Source organism: Stegostoma tigrinum, chromosome 29 (genome assembly GCF_030684315.1).
Source record: "Stegostoma tigrinum isolate sSteTig4 chromosome 29, sSteTig4.hap1, whole genome shotgun sequence".
Classification (NCBI taxonomy): Eukaryota; Metazoa; Chordata; class Chondrichthyes; order Orectolobiformes; family Stegostomatidae; genus Stegostoma; species Stegostoma tigrinum.
Genome location: NC_081382.1, coordinates 17130876 through 17150952, shown reverse-complemented (window position 1 = coordinate 17150952; position 20077 = coordinate 17130876). Strand labels below are relative to the sequence as shown.

Here is a 20077-nt window from a genome sequence, read left to right as displayed (position 1 = left end):
TTCTTACCTTTGCAATCAGTCTTTGATTCAGGATTTTATCAAAAGTCTTGCTGGAGTCCAAGTAGATGACATCAACCATTGTGCGCATCTACACGCCTGAGCAGCTCTTCGAAAAATTCAAATTGGTCAGACATGACTTCCCTTAACAAAACCATGTCGAGTGTTCTTGACTAATCCCTATCTCGTCAAATGCAGATTAATTCTGTCCTTCAGAATTGCTTACAATACCTGCACCACCATTGAGGTTAGCATGGTTACCTCTTGCGCCCCTTTGAAAAACCACACCACACTGGCTGTCTTCCAACCCTCCAGAAGAATTACTATATGGTTTATAGCATCTGTAGTGATTGAGTCCGGGTTGACGTTGCTAACTATGAAGTTCTTGAATGGCACAGGTTAACAACTCCAATCAGGGAAGCCTAGGCTGACCAATATAACCAGGGAATCTGAATCTCCTCCGTTGAGGACTAGCTTCCAAGCTGGCTGTCCAGGTCATACCTACTACCGGTGTCCACCTATCACCACCATTCCACCTCCATGCCTCAACCCCACTACGTTCTTTATCTGCAGCTCTCCATACCACTACATACAGTCCTGAAGAAGGGTAATATCTGAAATGTTGACTGCTTCTTTCTTCCAGATGCTGCCTGGCTTGCTGCGTTCTTCCAGCCTCCTGTTTGTCTCTCAGCTGCGACTACTACCTGGGGCCCTGGTTCTGCTGCTGCCTCTACCTTGACCGGGGCCTTCTGCCTTTGCTGCTGCTGCCACCACTGCCTAGGCCTTCTACTGCTGCAGCTGCTGCCTGGGCCCTGACTGAGGCCCCACTCAAGGACAGCTATTGCTGCAGGAAGCCCGCTCACCTAGGGCTCCACTGAGGAGTTCACTTCCTGCAGTGTCTGCAGCACGATTCCACACCCTACCACACCACTCTCGCCAAGCCCCCACAGGGGGCCGCAGGTGATACTTCTGCACTCGCTCCCCCTCCAGCAAAGTAACGCCGGGAGCCCTGCGAGGGAAGCCCAAGCTGAAGGTCGCCGCCAACGCCACCTCTAACAGGAAAGTGGGTGGGCATCCTGCCAGAAAAAAGGCATGGAGGATAACCAAGCACATTGAGGGTGCCCTATTGGATGCATCTTTTTGTCCCAACCCCAGTCACAGTCTCCCCATCGCACACCCTGCTCTCTGGAGTCGGATCTTCAGTCCACCCCATAATGGGGCGACAATGCCTCTGTGGCGGCGCCAGACTTGACCCAGCTTGGGAAACCCCAATCCCCCAGACCCACAAATGCATGGGCGTCAGCTGACCTCAGGGGCTTCAGGATCAAACACCCCTGTACCACATTACCAGACCCCACCCCCGAATTAGCTGACCTTAGGAGTTCCACTGCTGGCCCCTATTCTGCTGTGATCAATACTGGGGTTTTTGGGCTAGACGTTAGGACCCTGCCTTGCCCACCGTCACCTGATAATGAAGGGGGAGGGTAGGAAGTGATGCACCTGGCTTTCCCTGCTCTTGTCACACCCCCTGCCTTCCCCCAGCCACTGGTGTTCCTAGAGAGGCTGGGGTGAGGGTTTGTAGGCCCCATGATCACCAGCGTAGGTGGGGGAGGGGAGATGGTCATCACAGTGATTGGGAACAGGCATTGCTCCCTGCAGGCGATGGAGAAATCTATTCAAATTATAAAGCAGAATTTCTTCCCCGGGGGCGCCTTCTGCCCCTCCCGTACTGCAGCTTGACCATTCTGGAGGCCCAGGAGTTGTTGTGGGCCCTCCTGCTGCTGCAGCTCCACCGGTCCCTGTGAAACAGCCTGAGCCCCAGCAGGCTGTGGTGCACACAACGTAACTGGAAATCCCACTGGTTAATTGAGCAGTAGAGGAGAAATGTGTTGGCCCGCGCACCCAGGTGAGGAGCATTTAGACAAGTAGCCAGGCATCTACTGTCGGGACCCCTCTCCTCTCCCAAGTCTTTGCTGCCTGGTGCCTCAGACCAAGTGCATGCCTTGACAGAAGGTATTGAGAACATTCCTGTTGGTGACGCTGGGGGTGTCGGTGTGGAGACTAGAGCCAGCTGGCAATGGGCAGACCAGCCCCTGCTCTCACCGTAAGGGAGGAGGTGGCAGCTGAGGATGACCTCCTAGAGAAGCGTTCAGGCTTGGTGGTGAGCACTGGGAATGACATAGAGTCTGTCTCCTAGTGAGGTTTTATACTCCCAAATGGACCCCTTGGGGCTCCCCTCCACCGAAGAATTCCGGAGTTTTGTCAAGGACACTCGCAATTGCTGTGATAGGGTTCAGCTGGCTCTTGACCACTGGAAAGATTTTCAGAAAGTTTTCTAGTACATCCGGGCTGCTCGCAACACATCTGAGCCGGCCACGAACGAATATCGGCAGTTTAGGAACATCCTGAATGTACTCACGGGGAAGGCACAGGACCTGTACGTCCATCCTCTGTCCTCCAGTGAGTGTTTTCAATCGTTTTAGTGATGATTGTATGACACTGCTGATATGATATAGGCAGCCTCAAACATCAACATCAGCAGAGTGTCACAACACGGATTCCGGAAATTCTCAGTCCTTTGGGATGGGAAGTATGCAGTGTGTTTCCTGCAAGAAAGCCATACTGCCCCAGAGACAAAACCACCTAGCTCCTGGAGTGGCAAGGAGGGGCATACGTGAGTCATCTCACCCGCAAATCCGGTGGAGTAGCAATCTTTCTGGCCCCACATTTTTCGGAATCAAGGAAACTGTGCCAGGCTGTTTGCTTCACCTGATGGTGCAGCCCGTTTGGGGGTGGCACGGTGCTTCACTTTGCGAATATGACACTCCCTTGGTCAGGCAGAGGCAAAAGTGCTTCTACAATGAAGTGTCTGCTCATCTTGCCTCCATCAACAAAGGCCAGTGTGTCGTCCTCGGGGGTACAACTGTAGCTGCATTCTCAAGGACAGGGACCATGGCGGTGCTAAGTCTGGTTTGGCATTGGGGATGAAGTTGTGGGACTGTGTCAAGTCCTATGACCTGGTGGACGTCTGGTGGAATCTCCAAACTGACTCTATTGGCTTCATGTTCGTGAAGCCTGGGGTCAGAGCATCTGGGATCAACGAGCCGTACATTTCATGGGCGAACTGCGTGCTGGCGGCCTCCACATGGCAGGTGCCATGCACAGACCAACAGTGGGCCCTGTACGGGCTGCTGCTGCACACCATCCACCTCTTCTCCTTTACCCACCACTCATTCATGCCTTAGTGTGCCCGTTTGCTGCCAGGTGCAGCAAATCCCCAATGGAGGGTTCTCAACATGGGAGTCCTCCCTTTTTCCCCTTTGGGATCTGGGGTGAGTGTTGCTTGCAGCAGTCCCATGCAACTGCAGATTGCACTGGTTCATGGGCTCTCAACCCAACTGCGTTTTGAGGCACAGTGGAGTCCATGGATCGTGTGTATATTTGGTGTTGGTATCTGCACCCTTTTTCAGTTAGTTACATTAAGGACGCTTGTGTTTTTGGTTGCACTTCAGCCCCACACTCCTGATCTTTGGGCACCAGGTGCAGCAGAGAGTGGGTTTGTCAGAAGATCTCCTCCTGGGCCTGGCCAAGCTAGTCATTGACAGGCAGCAGGCTGTGGAGAGGGTCATCAGGGCTGACTGTGTGCCCTTAGCCCTTCTTCCGTGGCTATGATCGAGCCCAAGTATCCCGGAGAGATGGAGCACATAGAGTGTCCACCAATACTCTCAATGTCTTTAGGAAGAGGTAGGAGCCATGGGGAATGAAGTGCTTTATTTCCCCCTCCAATCTATTTCGATTTGATCTCCACACTCCCCTTCACTTTTTCTTTCACACAGGTACTGCTCCTATGGGGCTCTTTGGTCATAGAGGTGTTCTTCCTGATGGTGGAATATTAATAAAGTTATCACACAGCTGGTGTTTTCACTGTGTTTTGCACCTAGAAACACACATGGTGCTGTGGAAAATAAGTACAACTGCTGTATGGCAGTAGCGTCGGGAAAAAATAAACAGAAGATTAGTATCTCCCAAAAAAACCCTGGAGATTAGTATCTTCAAAAAAACCCCAGAGATTAGAACCTCCTCAGTTGAGGACTAACTCCAAGCTGGCTGGCCACAGCTAGTGTAGGCTGCACAAGTAAATAAAGGGTAACTTAGTGACAGGACCCTGCCGCTGTGCAGTTATTTCATATACTTTCTTTTGAAAACCCCAAAAAAAGGTCAGCCACAAAAAAAATCTAATAAGTTACCAGAAATAGTCATAATATATGATGTACAGAGAAGTACACGTGATATACAAAACAAGGCAAGGCAGACTGGAATTGGTGGTATACTGCTGTGGGTATCATAAATGTGGCTACAAAGGGATCAGGGCTTGGAACTAAATATCCAAGGATATGCATCCCATCCTCTGGATACAAAACTGGCTGTCCAACAGAAGACAGAGGGTGATAGGAGATGTAAAGTACTCAGCCTGGAGCTTGGTGACAGTGGTGTTCCATAGGGATCTGTTCTGGGACCTCTGCTCTTTGTGATTTTTATAAAAAACTTGGATGAGGAAGTGGGAGGGTGGGTTAGTAAGTTTGCCGATGGCACGATGGTTGGAGGAGTTGTGGACAGCGTTGGAGGGCTGTAGTCGGTTGCAACGGGACACTGACAGGATGCAGAGCTTGGCAAAGAAGTGGCAGATGGAATTCAACCTGGAAAAAGGTGAAGTGATTCATTTTGGAAGGTTGAATTTGAATGCAGAATACAGGATTAACAGCAGGATTAACAGCAGTGTGGAGGAACAAAGAGATCTAGGGGTTCATGTCCATAGTTCCCTCAAAGTTGCTACCCAAATTGGTAGTGTTGTAAAGAAGGCGTACGATGTGTTGGCTTTCATTGGCAAGGGAATTGAGTTGAAGTGCTGCGAGGTTATGCTGCAGCTCTATAAAACTCTGGTTAGACCACACTTGGTATGTGGTGTTCAGTTCTGGTCACCTCATGATAGGAAGGATGTGGGGGTGCAGAGGAGATTTACCAGGATGCTGCCTGGACTGGAAGGCAGGTCTTATGAGGAAAAGTTGAGGGAACTAGGGCTTTTTACATTGGAGTGAAGAAGGATGACAGGTGACTTGATAGAGGCATACAAGGTAATGAGAGGCATAGCTAGAGGGGACAGTCACTGACATTTTCCCCACATCGGAAATGACTATTACGAGGGGGCATAATTTTAAGGCGATTGGGGGAAGGTATAGGGGAGATGTCAGAGGTAGGTTTTTTTTAAAACACAGAGAGTGGTGGGTGTGTGGAATGCGCTGCTGGCAGTGGTAGTGGAATCAGATAGTTTAGAGACTAATAAGCGACTCTTGGATAGGCACATGGAAGATAGTAAAACATAGGGTATGCAGGGTAGTTTGATCTCAGTGGGATAGGTCAGTACAACTTCATGGGCCAAGGGCCTGTATTATGCTGTGCCGTTCTATGTTCCATGAAAAGGACAGGCAGATGGGCAGAAGAAGTGGGGTTACCTTGTTATTGAAGAATGAAACAATTAAAAGGAATTAAGGTGTGGAATCCATGGGGGTGGTTGGGAGTTATGTGCAGGCCCCCTAGCAGTATTATGGATGTGGGGAAAAGAAATCAGGAGATTGAAAAGGCATGTAAGAAAGGCACCAGTACAATAATCATGGGGGCCTTCAATATCAATGTAGACTGGAAAATCGGGTTGATAGCAAATTGCAAGAAAAGGAATGTATGGAATGTCTACAAGACTTTTTCTTTGGAGCAGCCACTAGCAAACAGGCCATTCTAGATGTGGTGTTGTGTAACAAAACAGACTAGATTCTTAAGCTGAAGGAGAAGGGGACAGTGACAATGATATGAATAGAATTCACCCTGTAGTTTGAGAGAGAAGCTGGAATTAGATGCAATTGCATCACAATTCAGCAAGGGTATGAGGGAGGAGCTGACCACAGTTGATGGGAAAGGGACCCTAGCAGGGAACTCAGCAAAGCATCAATGGCTGGAGTTTCTGGGAGTAATTTCAGAAGGACAGCAGGGGACAGAAAGGACCAAAGAAACATACGAAGGGGAGGATGAGGCAACTATGGTTGATAAGGGAAGTCAAGGACAGCAATAAAAGCAAAAGAAAAAGCATACAGTGTGGTCATGATTAGTTGGAAGCTAGAGGATTGGCAATTGTTTAAAAACCAGCAGGGGTAACTAAAAATTGCTATGGGGGAGAAGATGAAGTGAAGGTATACTAGCCAATAATATTAAAGAAGACTGGAAGAGGTTTTTAAATATATAAAAGGTAAGACAGGAAGAGAAGTAGACATTGGACCCCTGGAAAGTAGTAATGGGAAACAAAGAAACTGTAGGGGAACTGATGAGGAACTGAAAAAGTACTTTGATTGAATTTTTTTCATGGTGCAAGATACCAGTAGCATAGCAGAAGCTCATGATTTTGAGGGATGTGTGGTCAGCAGGGGTGGGGGTGTTGCGTGAGAATGGAGTGTAGTGACCATCACTAAAGAAAAGCCGGGAAAGCTGAAAGGTCTGAGGGTGAATAAATTACTCAGAACAGGTGGACCACATCCTAGAGTTCTGAAGGCAATACCTAACAAGTTCTTAGAGGCATTTGAAGTGAACTTTTGGGAATTACTTGAGTGAGGGAGACTCCCAGATGGCTGGAAAATAGTTAATGTAAGACCCCTGTTTTAGAAGGGAGGGAGAAGATAGGAAAATATAGACCAGTCATTGGCAGTGCATAATAAAATAAGGCTCAGTCAGCACGGCTTCATTAAGGAGAGGTCTCACCTGACAAAAGAGCAAGTTAGACAGTGGATGTGGATGTCATGCAGTGGATGTGATCTTTTTGGATTTTCAGAAGGCATTTTATGAAGTGCTGTACAGGAGGCAGCTAAAGATGATAAGAGTCCACGGTGTTCGGGGCAAGGTATGTCATGGATACAGTGGACTGGCTGACTGGTAGATGGCAGAGAGTGGCAATAAAGGTGTCTTTTTATCCCTTTACAGTCTCTAGTAGAATTCTGCAAGGGTCCACATTGGAGCCACAACTATTCACATTACACATTAACAATCCAGATGAAGGAAATGAGAGCAGTGGGTAAATAAACAGATTGCACTAAGGCTAGTGGAGGGATTAGTAGTGTTGAGCAAGCAGAAAGGCTGCAGAAGGATTGGATAGGATAAGGGGGAGAGCAAAGAAGCGACAGGTGGAACATAGTGTTGGAAAGTGTGAGGTTATGCACTTGGGTAGCAAAAGAACCCACAGGCTATTTTCTATACAAGCTAAGACGTTGGAAATCTGTAGCACATGAGGTATTTGGAATCACTGTTGAGGATTCTCTTGAGGCTAACATGCAGGCTCAGTTGGCAGTTGGGAACGCAAATACGATGTGTAGCATTCTCTTCAAGAGGGCTAGAATGCAAAGGCAGAGATGTAGGTTTACAAGGCAGTAGTCAGATTGCATTTGGAATACTGACAGCAGTTTTGGGCCCCATATCTAAGGAAAGATGTGGTATTAGAGGGGGTCCAAAGAAGTTTTACGAAAATGATTCCTGGAATGACAGGCTTGACATGTGAGTAGTAGTTGTGGACTCTGGGACTACATCTGATGGAGTTTAGAAGGGGGGATCCCACTGAAATTTATAGAATTTTGAGAGGCCTGGATACAGGAGACGTGGAGATGATGTTTCCAATAATAGGAGAGACTAGGACTCGAGGGCACAGACTTAGAGTGAAGGGACGACGGTTTAGAACCAAGATTAAGACGAATTACTTCAGCCGGGGGTAATTAATCCGTAGAAGCCAATTCATTGAGTGTATTTAAGACAGGGATAAATAGCTTCATGCTCAGCAAGGGGATCCAGGGTATTCGGAAGAAGGCAGGAGATCAGGTTTGAGAAACAAATCAGCTGTGATCAAATGGTAGAGTTTACATGATAGGGTGGATGACTTAATTCTGCCCCATTGCAGACAGAAGATGGGTAATAGAAAAATGGCAGTGAAGCTAATGATTACTTTTCTGCCTTTACTGAGCAACCTCCGAAAAATAGAGATCCAAAGGGTGAAGCACCGTGAAAATAGGCTTAGTGAGAAGGTTGTGTTAGAGCAACTAATGGGATTGACAGTACATAAGTTAATAGGAAATCATGTTTGCTGTTGGGAGATTTTATGGATTTCACTCCGAGAATTGATAAAACGAAGTTAATGGACATAGTATATCTGGATTTTCAAACAGCTCTTGACAAAGTCCTCTGCAGGAATTAGCATACGGTCCAACTAGAGGGGCAGCAAATGCACGGGAATGCTGCCACCTGAAAGCTCCCTTCCAAATCTCACACTATCCTGATTTAGAACTATACCATATTTCCTTCACCATCACTGGGTCAATATCCTCAATATTCTCAACAGCAGTATGTATTCCCCTATACTTAAAGACTGCAACAGTTCAAGAAGACAGCTTACCACCACCTTTTTTTAGGACAATTAGGGATGCATAATAAATGGTGGCTTAGCTATCAATACCCACACGCCATTAACAAATATTATGAATACGAGGCAATGTATTGGTGTGGATTAAAGATTTTTTAACAGGCAGAAAGTGGGAGTAAGTCTGTGATTCTCATATTGGCAGACTTGTGAGGCACAACAAGGATCAATATCTGGGGCCTTAACTATTCAATATGTATATCAATGACTTGGATCAGAGAATCAGATATAACATGTTTAAGTTCATGGATACAACAAAACTAGCTAGGTGTTCTAGGTAAGGATGCTGCAAAAGATTTCTAGAGGATATCAACAGACTTCAAAAGCGAGCAAGAATATGACATTTGAAATAGAAAGCAGAAAAATGAGAGGTTACCCACTTTGGCAGAGGAACAGATGTGCACAGGTATATGTTAAATTCCAGGAGATTCGAAGTACAAAAGAGACCTGGCGGCCCAGTCAGTAAAGCACTGAATGCGAACACGCGTGCAACAAGCAATTTGGAAGGCTAGTGTTGTGCAGTCCTGGTCCTCTTACCTTTGGAAGGATGTTATTGCCATAGACAAAGTGCAATGGAGATGGCACCAAATTTGTTCCCAGAATGACAGGACCATCCTTTGAAGTGATGTTGAGGGAACAGGGGCCTGTGTCACTAGAAAGCTTTTAAGAATGAGAGGTGATCTCTTGAAGCTTACAAGATAATTAAAGGGACAGGCTGGATAGATGCAGTTGAGGTCTCCTCTGTTGGGGAATCTAGGAACAGGCAGCACAATTTCAGAATAAGATGGCAGCGCTGAGGGCAGACATGAAATTTTATTCTTTACTTGGAAGGTTATGAATCTTCAGAACTTGCTGCCTCAAAAGGCGTTGGAAGTTCAGTCACTGAATATGTTTAAAGCTCACATTGACGAATTTCGAAATATCATAATGGACCATGTATTTTTCTTTTTATAAACTAAAACAGAAGTCAGACTGCTACTTAGCTAAAACACCAAGAGTTCTGTGACCTGAAAAAGACAACTGATGGACATTTTTAACTGTGCTAGACAATATTGATTTTTAGTTAAAAGACAAGACTGTTTGATGTCAGGTCTGAGTGGTTGAGTTCCAGTTTGCTACAAAATCTGTAGATGCAGCCCAGACAGAGACACTAAGAGTCTGCAAAGTGAAGACATCTCTCTCTCTCTCTCTCCCTCCCTCCCACTTTTCTCTCGTGTGCATAAAGACAAACACCAGGAAAACTTAAAAAACTATAACAAGATCAAGTCTGAATCAACTATTAAAGTGAAGAATGACCATTGTCACCACATATGACATTACTATTAAAATAAAAAGAAATTGACAGGGACAACTTCTGCCATACTTATGGTTTGGACTTTCAATTTTCAGCATTTTGTTCCCATTTTGTTTTTTATTACATTTAGTTAAAACATCAGTCTTTTGTCTGTCTTATTGTGAATGAGGATATTATGTTTGGGGGTTTTAAATGGGTATGGTTTTGAGCCACTTGGTAGTAAATAAAGAATCCCCTCTCTGCCATTTATTGAAATGCATAACAATAAAACAAGTTAGTTCTGTTAATGATGAAACCTGGTCATGAATCGCAGTCAGGCAAATTGATCACTGTGAACAGGGTAGGAACTTGCAAAACAGCAGGGCATGACTTTCGGCTCTCCCCACTTATAGTGTGGCAACACCAATAACAAAGGCGTATAGAGATTGTGAGGGGAAATAAAGGATTTGAAGTGGATGCTCAGCCATGACGATTAAATGGCAGAGAACGTTCGACGGGTTGAATGGCCTAGTCCTACGATCCTATATTTTAAAATGCTTTGAGTAACATTTTGCATTCTGTGCTAAAATACAACTAAAACCAAAATACTTACATCGACTGGGTTTGGAGGGAAATGTATCCCTACTTCAGTTTTGTATGGGTAGTTGAACATAGCTAAGTAAGTAAAAGCATTTCTTGCCCATCCATAGAGATGATCAACATCTTTCTTGGATTTCACTGCCTTACAGAGAGACAGTTTATTGGTGATCTTACTCCATGCTGTAAAATAGAGATATACAGACAAAGAAGGTAGATTCTGTGATTGACTGATTTCCTTACTCAGCAGTTCATTCAAATCTTGAAAGATATGACAAACAGAACCTACAGCCTCAATTCTATGCTGGAAATTAAGTATCCGACATAGTGGGAAATGAGAGCAATAATACAATGAACTTCTCATATCAATGTACATGTGACACACGTAATAGCTTTATTGCACTTTAAATTTCTGGCACTGAAAAAATATCATTGACAGAGTTTGCAAATGTAGATGCACACATGATCTAGCAGGAACAATTTGTATAGCCTTGTTAGGTTCCCATGTTTCTATTAACATGCTTTCTGGCTGCCGCGAGACTCAGAGGGTAGCATTAATAGCATGCCACAACCTGCTGTAAAATATATCTTTAAAGTCTGAATGTGATGCTAAATGTCACTCTTGTATTGAACACTTGCATTTAAAATAACTAACTTTTTGCTTCTACCACTACAGCACCATTGGCCACCAGGAACAAACGCATATCTAGTTGAGATAGTTTCCTTCTCTGTACATGTTTACAGTGGTCTCACTGATTTATGTGTACAATGATTGCATTCTTCCTTGGATATTCAGTGGTAAAAAGCATGAAATTATGTACAGATCTTGTGACCCTGAAGATTACAAACTTCTTTTAAACAAAAGACACTCCATACCTTGTTGTTGTGCCAAAAATTCAAGCTCCTGAAACCCTTTCCGGATTGTCAAAACACATTCAGGCGAGTTACGCTCAAAACCCTGATCAAAAAATTAAAAACTATTATCACACATGCCAATGAATAACAGTAAATTAAAATTAGTCACTGTTAAAGTAAAAAAGTAGTACTTTCCAGCACCTTTCACACCCCAAAACACTTCACAACCAATGAATTTATCCTTAATTGTAGTTATTATTATTGTATAGGCTAAAACAACAACCAATATATAGCAGTGTTCCAAGAATAGCAAGGGTGTAACTGTACTTTAACCAGTTACAGGGTGGTGGCTGAGGGATGAATTTTAACCAAGACAGCCAAGGTGAACATCCTGCTCTTCATCAAATTATGTAATGCAATTCCTGAGGAATTGATTTTAAACCAGTGTCCCAATTAAGAGTCAGCCTGGGTTAGTTCTGGGGGTGCAGCTCAAATTCGCAACTTTCTTACTCAATGAGTGTTCCATGAGTAAAATAGATGCTACTTTGAAATAAAAACTAAATCCATTTAAGTGTTCTGTCAGAATCATTTTACTAATGAAAGATTATGAAGAAAAAACAAGCTATAAAACAGATTATACTTCTCCTAGGATTTTGAGATTGCTTTCAAAATATATAAAAATACTGAAGGAGTCTCTTTGGATAACCTAATGAGATTAACAATTATATTTTATATTATGGCACATTTTAACCAAAAGGCATGCTTGGGATCTATCATGTTTGGGTTACAGTTCATTAAATTGCACAATCTAGACTGATTGGAAGGTCAAAACTGTACAGTATATGAACCCAAAATGTTTTACATAAAAACATAAGAACTTTAGAGATAGTCAGCCCCTCAAACTTCCACTGCCACTTTATACCATTGTGGCTGATCTCATCTCAGCCTCAACTGCACTTTCTGAAGACTCCCCTCATAACCCTGCAATCCATTAATTAAAAATCTGTCTCTTCAAATTTATTCACTATCCCAGCATCCACTGCATTCTGGCTAGTGAATTCCACACATTATCAGCCCTTTGAGAGAAGTAATTTGTCCTCAACTCCGTTTTAAATCTGCCACTTCTTAGCCTAACACTACGACTTCATGTTCTAGATTGCCACACAAGGGGAAACATCCACTCTGTCTACTTTAACGCCTTTGGGATCTTATATATCTCAATCAGATCTCCTCACAACCTTTTTAACTCGAAGAAGTATAGGCCTAACTGCTCAATCTCTCCCATGTCTTTCATCTCCGGACTCATTCCAGTGAACCTTCTCTGAATTGCCTCCAATGCAATTACATCTTTAATATATTAATTTCTCAGTTCACTAAAGTGTAATACTTTTTAAACTTAATAGACTTGAAACAAAATTAATAAATGTTAGGAATTACCAAATAATCAAGCAATGAATGAATGCTTTTCAATTTCCCTATTTTGGGTGTCTGTCTGATTTTTATACTTTTTCCTGTGCTTTGCATCTTAAAATTAACAAGCTATTTGTTGAGCCAAGAATTATTAAAAATTGATTTCTTCTTAAATTTGCAAAACTTTCCCAGTACTTTATCAATAATTAAATCTATTTATGATTCTGTAAGCAACAGAACATGCATTCAAAGATCACAAGAGCATGTTCATAGTACCTATTCCTAAATTACTTGTCAATCAACTAGATTTCTTGGACAATTTCAAGATTTCTTGGGCTTTGCTGACTTATGTAAATTCCACAACACAGAAAGAGGGAATAAGAAGACAAGAAATATATTTAACTACTTTCTGCGTCAGAGTTTCCATCATCTCAGATTCTAGATATTGCAGATAGGGAAAATATCCTTCCAACCGTTATACAATTTTCAAAGGGCTTGATAGAGAAAGATTTATGCATGTTTCAGGCAAATCTCTGTCAATTCTCTGGATTAGAGAGAACATAATCCCATTTCTTCAACAGATTTCATACAGATATGGCCAGCTTTTACTGCCTCTTCCCAACTCTACTCCATTATGCCACAATTCCCCCTCACTTATATATACACATCAAGCCTCATGTCAAGGAGAATAATGCAATAGCTACTTCACTCTGATGTGGCAGTATATTCCACAATCTTTCTGCAAGACTATATTCCATTCATAAATAAAATTAATGTTATTTAATGCTAAAATAACATTGAGAGATATGTGAACAAGGAAATTTAAGATTCTTTTGGGACTGCTGCAAGTTAAGTATCAACCTATGCATGAATAAATCATTGTAAACTACCATTTAATTTAAATATATCTGTTAGTCCCCTGCTTATTTTTCTAAAGTTTACTATTATGCAAAACACAGACTTCTTACTTGTATATGCCAAATTTACTAACTTGAAATTTAATTCTTATCCTTGATTTTCCAATGATAACAACACTCAAAACATTCTCTGTTTATAAACTCAATCACAAAACTAACTTTAAAAAGTCCTTGAATATCAAAAACACTCAAGGTCAATTCGTTGTAAACATTATTCTTGCTACTTGGTGGCAAATCTGGCGCAGATCCATACTGAAATCAAATACCCAGCAGAGGGCTCTGCTTAGGTTCAATGCTATCAAATTTTAATAATACAGTTCATCATATGTATAAGAAGTATCAAAAAGTTAAATAAATAAAAACTAGATGAATAGCTTAAATTAAGGAATGAACTGTCTCTAAAAATATGAATTCTGGAGCAATTAGGAAAGCACAAAAAAAACGCAGCAAAAAGAAATAGATGAATGTGGGCACTTTCATATCATATTCATACTCACTTTGGTTACATCATGAAAGAACTGCCGACTATCTCCAAGATTAGCTGTGGAGACCACAGGTGCACTTGATGCTAGAGCGCCATCTACTACATTCGGATACTTAATTCTCATATACGCACTTAACATTCCTCCATAACTAGGAAAGGAAATTAGAATGCAGGATATCAGAATTGCATTTTGCAGCATGTTACTGATTTTTTTGAATTCATCAAGGTAGAAAATACCAACATTATCAACAATATCAAGAAGACAATTTCTGCTCATGGAATAAACAGCAGGTTAAAAAAAGCCATTTAACCATAACCAAAATATTTAAACTCCAGCTTCAAAACATCCTCTGCAAAAGTGTGTACCTTCTTATTTCAGAACTCAGTCTCATTATTTCCCTGGGTGAGATGGATGCCAAAACCTATCCCTCAAGGAACAGGTTACTGGAGGCTCTATACAGCAAACACAGTCAAGGATTTTGTCTTGTTTGCTGTTGAAAAGCTCCTTATATGCCAACTTTATGGGTGAAGTAGCCAACTGAATGAATGCAGAATCACAGGTCTACTTCAAACAGCATCCAATGTGGAATGCGTTTTCTGGTCAGAAATCCTTTGAAGGAAAGTTTCAAGATGTGGCTTCATTGCTCAGAAAATACTGTCCATTTATTACAAGGCAACATAAACTAACTTTCTCAATTAGAAAATATTATAATTCAGAAATAGCTGAATGGACCCAAAATGTCCTAAGACCTTACCTATATTTCAAATCACTGTAAACATTACTCCTTTGCTCTTATAAGGTTAGGATGTCAGAGGAATTTCTACGTCGGATCCAGGGATTTTATAATACGTTGCATCAACAATATCACAATAAAAAACTCAACCCGAAAGTAAACTTAATGAATGATTTGCAGCTCAAAAATAAGGAAGAACAAGTGAAAGGTGAATGTAAGGAATGAGGCAGCTAAATCATAACATTATGTACCCTTTTTGGCAGGGGTAGGTACCTTACTGCATCTGCTCACAGGCAACAGGTGCAGGAACAAAAGATATTTACTACATCCACCATGAGCAGCCTGCAAAAGCCGAAGGCTTGAGGACAGACATGAGCCTTACATAAAATGCCAATGAAAAAGGCATGATGAAAGCATTTGGACCAGTGGATTTATGGAGATCTGCAAGACCACACTGAACGAGAAATGCAGTATTTTTTCTGTAATACTGTGATTTTTTGACGCGTGTGTTGTAACTTCAATTGAGATCTCATTCTTAAGCACCCTTGCCACCAGTCCTGACGTGCTTTTTTAACATTCCTCAATGGTTACCTGGCTTGAACATAGAATGAGGGATTTTCAGGCAATGAACTTGAAGATTATTCTAAATTACAATACCTCCTGCTGGTTCTTGTTGAAAGCCTCATGCTAAGCCATTTGATCTCTGGATCTATCTCATTTAGCACAAAGCTCTACATGATGCAGGCTGTCCTCAGTGTTTCTAAAAACATTGATATGGTTGGATGCATCTGCAATACACTGATGATGACGAGTCAAGTAGATTTTCTTCCTCGTATTATGGTTTCATCACCTGGCACATGATTATTCTGGTCACTAAAAGTTTCAGGATTCAGCCAGCTCTATCAACAGCAGTGAGCCACTTTTAGGTGATGGACATTGAAGGCCCAACACAGTACATTCTGCATCCTTTACATGTTCTTTGACTGTCATCTTCCTCAATCCCTCCCAGACACTTGAATTGCTTGACTGCAGGTTCAACTGCCACTAAAAAAATGTAGAAATTTCCTCCAGCTAAACATTGGAAAGATCTGAAACCACAAATCCCTGCCACAAACTCTGTACTCAAGCTATCCTTCTCCATGTTAACTGTCTGGTGTGTAAATACTGTTTTAAAATGTTTTATTGTAAAAATGACATGGTGTTATTTTTAACTCCAAGATGAGTTTTCAATCACTGCAGCACCATCACAAGATCTCCAAACCGAGCTCTGACTCCATAATGTCAGTTCACTGGCTGTTGAAACACTCATACATTACTAACAAGTTTGATAATCAATAATTTCAACAAAGTAACACTTTTCGTCTTGCTCATTTTTGAAATGAAAAAATATTATTTTCTCCTCACTTTGGTATTTCTTGCAATTATCCCATTGCCAGTTCAAGGCTTATAAAGTCTCAATAAAATGTGTTTTTTTTTCGGGAGCACGCAAATTCTTACTGTCAAACTCAATACAAGCTTACCACATTCTAGGCTTTGTAACTTGGTCATCCAAATGCTACCTCCTATTCACACACCACCCTCTGCTCAATGACGAAAACTGATTTCCAGTTAAATATTACATTGCTTTTAAAATTCTTAATCATGTTTTCAAATCCCTCTATGGTGTCTCCCTCTCAATTTCCATCAGCCCACATAATCCTCTGAGGTATCTACAAGCCACTAACTATTTTATGCTCAGCATCCCAATTTTAGCAACTCAATTGCGAAGGGTCATATATTCAGCTGTTAGGACCCTTGGGCTCTGGAAATTCTTCATAAGTTTCTTTATCTTGCTAACTAATTTCTTTTTTAAGGTGCTTCTTAATGCCTGGCTTTTTGGCCATTCGCCTCCACATCTGTGTGGCTTGTCATAAAGTACTTTTCATAATAATCCTTTGATATTAAAAGGCAGTATACTAATACAAAGAATTGTTGCTGTCCACATTGGAATGCAGTGTGACCAGAGATTTTCCTCGCCAATATCTGACCTCACATTATGAGACTTCATGAGTCAATGCTGAAGCTCTCAAAACCACTTCCTTCTAAGTGTATACCACTGTGGCTGGCGGGTCAGATCTGCTGATTGGACAGGCCACGTCTACAACAGTGACAGAGGTGTCTGGAACGTTAGCTGAAAGCTAACAGTATGATGATGTCATGCTGTTACTTGGTATTGCGTGGGACTGTTCTCCCAACTTTGACAGACATTTTAGTGTGAAGGATTTTGTAAGGCTGAAATTGACTTGGTCACATGCAACAGTTCCTTTTCATACTATTTTTGCTGCAGGTTCATTAATCTGAGAGGGTTACAAACCCTTTCACAGAGCAGTTAAGAGAGTCAGCAACACTGACGTCTGTCTGGATTTACAAACACTTGGACTGGCATGTTTCCTTCCCTAAAGCACTCTGGTGAACCAACGTATTTTTACGACCACCTGGTAATTTTATGACCACTATTCTAATATTTACTTATTCCAAATTTAATAATTTAAGAGGTTCAATTTTTCCAAGAGTGGTGATGGGTTTTGAACACAAATCCCTGGATTATTGTTCTTATGCTGACTGCTGAGCAGTGGCCTGGCAGATGAATCTGATGAGGCAGCTTTTCTCGAGTGTCTGCAGATCCTGTCGCTCCAACTAAGATCCTTAAAAAGACTGAGAACAAACAGACACTAGGGTTCAGCTCGATTAGAGGGAATTTACAGCATGTTCAGGAGAAACAACAGCTGATCAGTGGCATGGTTTGTCCTTTATAGATGGAATTTTCAAGTTACACTGTTCTGTACTCTCCCTACCTGTACAGCAAAACCCTCTCATATCACTCTCTTTTTCTTCCTGCACTCACTGACACAGCTTATCATTCTGTTGTATGCCCACCCTGAAGACGTGCAGCACGCAACAGTAAAAACTGCAATTGGGCCGGAACATTAAGGGTCACTCAGCTTGAGCGGTCCTAAGTGACTGCTTAAAAATCTCTTTGGCAATATTCTGTGTAGCCCTTAAATGTAGTTTATTCATTCACAAGGCCACTACAGTTTGTTTGCTTTGAAAAAGTAAAGATGAGCATTACACAATTAATGCGTACAAAGCAAAATATGACAGAACAACAAATTCCACTGGTATCCAAAAAGCAATACAGCATTACAAACAATTGACTACTTTTGAAACAGAACATTATCAACTGCAAACTGGAAATCCTATAGTATACGCAAGACCCAAAATATTACTATATGTGTCACATGCAAATTTTATCAGAATTCAATGAATGCAAGCTTTATACAGCATAGCAAAGTATGGTAGGTGCTCTTCCACAAAGAATCAAGTTTTCTACATGGGTAAATAAATGAGTAATTAATCACATTATCATTAGCTGGAAGAAGTTACTGCAAATTTAGTTATTTTGGAAGTAAAGGAAGAAAAATTGAAGTTTTGATTATGACAGCAGAGCTTTAAACTTAAATGTATTTTCTCTATTAAATATAAAATGCATATTTACCTGCCACCAAAGGCAATCACTGCACAACTTTTAGCATCAAGATCAGTTTTCAGCTTTGTAATAAGAACCACATAATCTGCTAAAGTTTGCTCCACTGTTAAAAACTCCATGTTTGATCTTTCATATGATTTTTTGCCAAAAGGAAGGGATTTTCCATAGTATCGCTGCAGAATTAAAATAGAAAATGTTTGTTTTGGTTACAAACAATTAAATATTTACAATTAATTGTATAAAAATAAATGACACTACATCAACATTGAAATGAATAAGGACTATGATGTTTAAAAATAATTAGCACTTATTAAATAAAATGTAACAAAAACAGAAATTGCTGAAAAAACGCAGCTGATCTGGCAGAATCACAAGCATCTGTGTTCCGAAGGGTCAGTGGACTTAATGTTAACTTTTTGTCTACAGATGGGTTTATTCAGCAATTAATGTTTTTGTTTGAGGTTTAGTCTGCAGATTTGTTTTATTTAAATAAAGTGTAACCCTGGCTGGAAGGTGATGAGAAATGGGAACTGAATATCCAGGGATATCCAGTTTTTGGGAAAGACTGGTAAAAGAGGAAAATGAGGTGTGGTAGCATTGTTAAAGAGAAACATTAACAAAGAAGTAGGGAAAGATATTAGCTCCAATGGAGTGGAATCTGTATGCGTAGAATAAGAAATATGATAAGGCAGAAAACAAAACTGGGGGCAGTGTATAACCACTATAGTGGGGGTGGGCATTAAACATGAAAGTAGAGCTGCGAATAATAAAGGCACAGTTGTAGTTATGGCCAACTTTAATCTGCAAATAAATTGGGCAAATCAACCAGTAACAATACCGTACAGGAGAAATTCCTTAAGTATGCATGAGATGAATTTGGATCAAAAAAGTTGAGAAACCAACTGGAGACAGGTAATCTCAGACTAGGCAATGTGTAATGAGAAAAGAAAAATCGGAAATCCCACTGATCAAATCTCCTTAGGTCCCGAGTCTGAATAGAGGTAACTCTGATAATATGAGGCATGAGCTGACTACAATAAATTGGGGAGCATTACTTAAAGGGATAATGGTGGAAAGGCAATGGCAAAGGTTTAGAGTGCATGGCAGAACTGCAACAGTTGTTCATTCCTGTTTAGTACAAAGGTGAAATGGGAAAGGTGTCAGGTTGTTTGTTATGGACCAGATCAAACCCTCTGAAAATATATTAAGAAGATAGTCTAGACGTTTTCTGATTTTAAAGGTAAGTGGAAGGTGGCACATTCCAGATGCAATTTGACTGGTCAAACTATCAGGTTTGAAAAAAGCACACTTTATTCATACAGCATAGTTAAAATTAGAAATGTGAGTAACTTAACTCAGTGGAAAACTTAACAGAAGACAAAAATGTTTGTGAACACAAGGCCTAGTAAGAGAAGGAGACTAAGTGATATCAGTATTAGTGAAATACTGTCGCAGAAATTCACTGAATTAAATAAAAACTGAAAGAACCGCGGATACTGTAAATCAGGAACAACAACAAAGTTGCTGGATAAGCTCAGCAGGTCTGGCAGCATCTGTAAAGAAAAGACAGACTACGCTTCAGGTCTGGTGACCCTTCTTCCCAACTGAGGATTCGTTCTGTGTGCCTGATTGGTAAGGTAACAAGTTTATTTTTTATTCTTTATTTTTTAAGTCTTGGGTATTTAGAATAATGGGAACGGAGGTCAGGGCAGTTGAATGTTCCTCCTGCAGAATGTGGGAGGTAAGGGTCACCACCAGTGTCCCTGCTGACTACATCTGCGGGA

At 41.5% G+C, this 20077-nt stretch overlaps 1 protein-coding gene across 1 annotated transcript in view; it reads right to left on the bottom strand.

Annotated features, from left to right (window-relative positions):
- Positions 1 to 20077, bottom strand: part of LOC125465255 (uncharacterized) — a 102091-nt gene that overhangs the window by 37116 nt on the left and 44898 nt on the right. The window contains exons 5-8 of the mRNA XM_048558533.2: positions 18303 to 18466; positions 14047 to 14182; positions 11244 to 11325; positions 10384 to 10550 (exon numbers count right to left, since the gene is read on the bottom strand). Of these exons, the coding sequence (XP_048414490.2) occupies positions 10384 to 10550; positions 11244 to 11325; positions 14047 to 14182; positions 18303 to 18466 (549 nt within the window). The remainder of the gene's footprint in view (positions 1 to 10383; positions 10551 to 11243; positions 11326 to 14046; positions 14183 to 18302; positions 18467 to 20077) is intronic.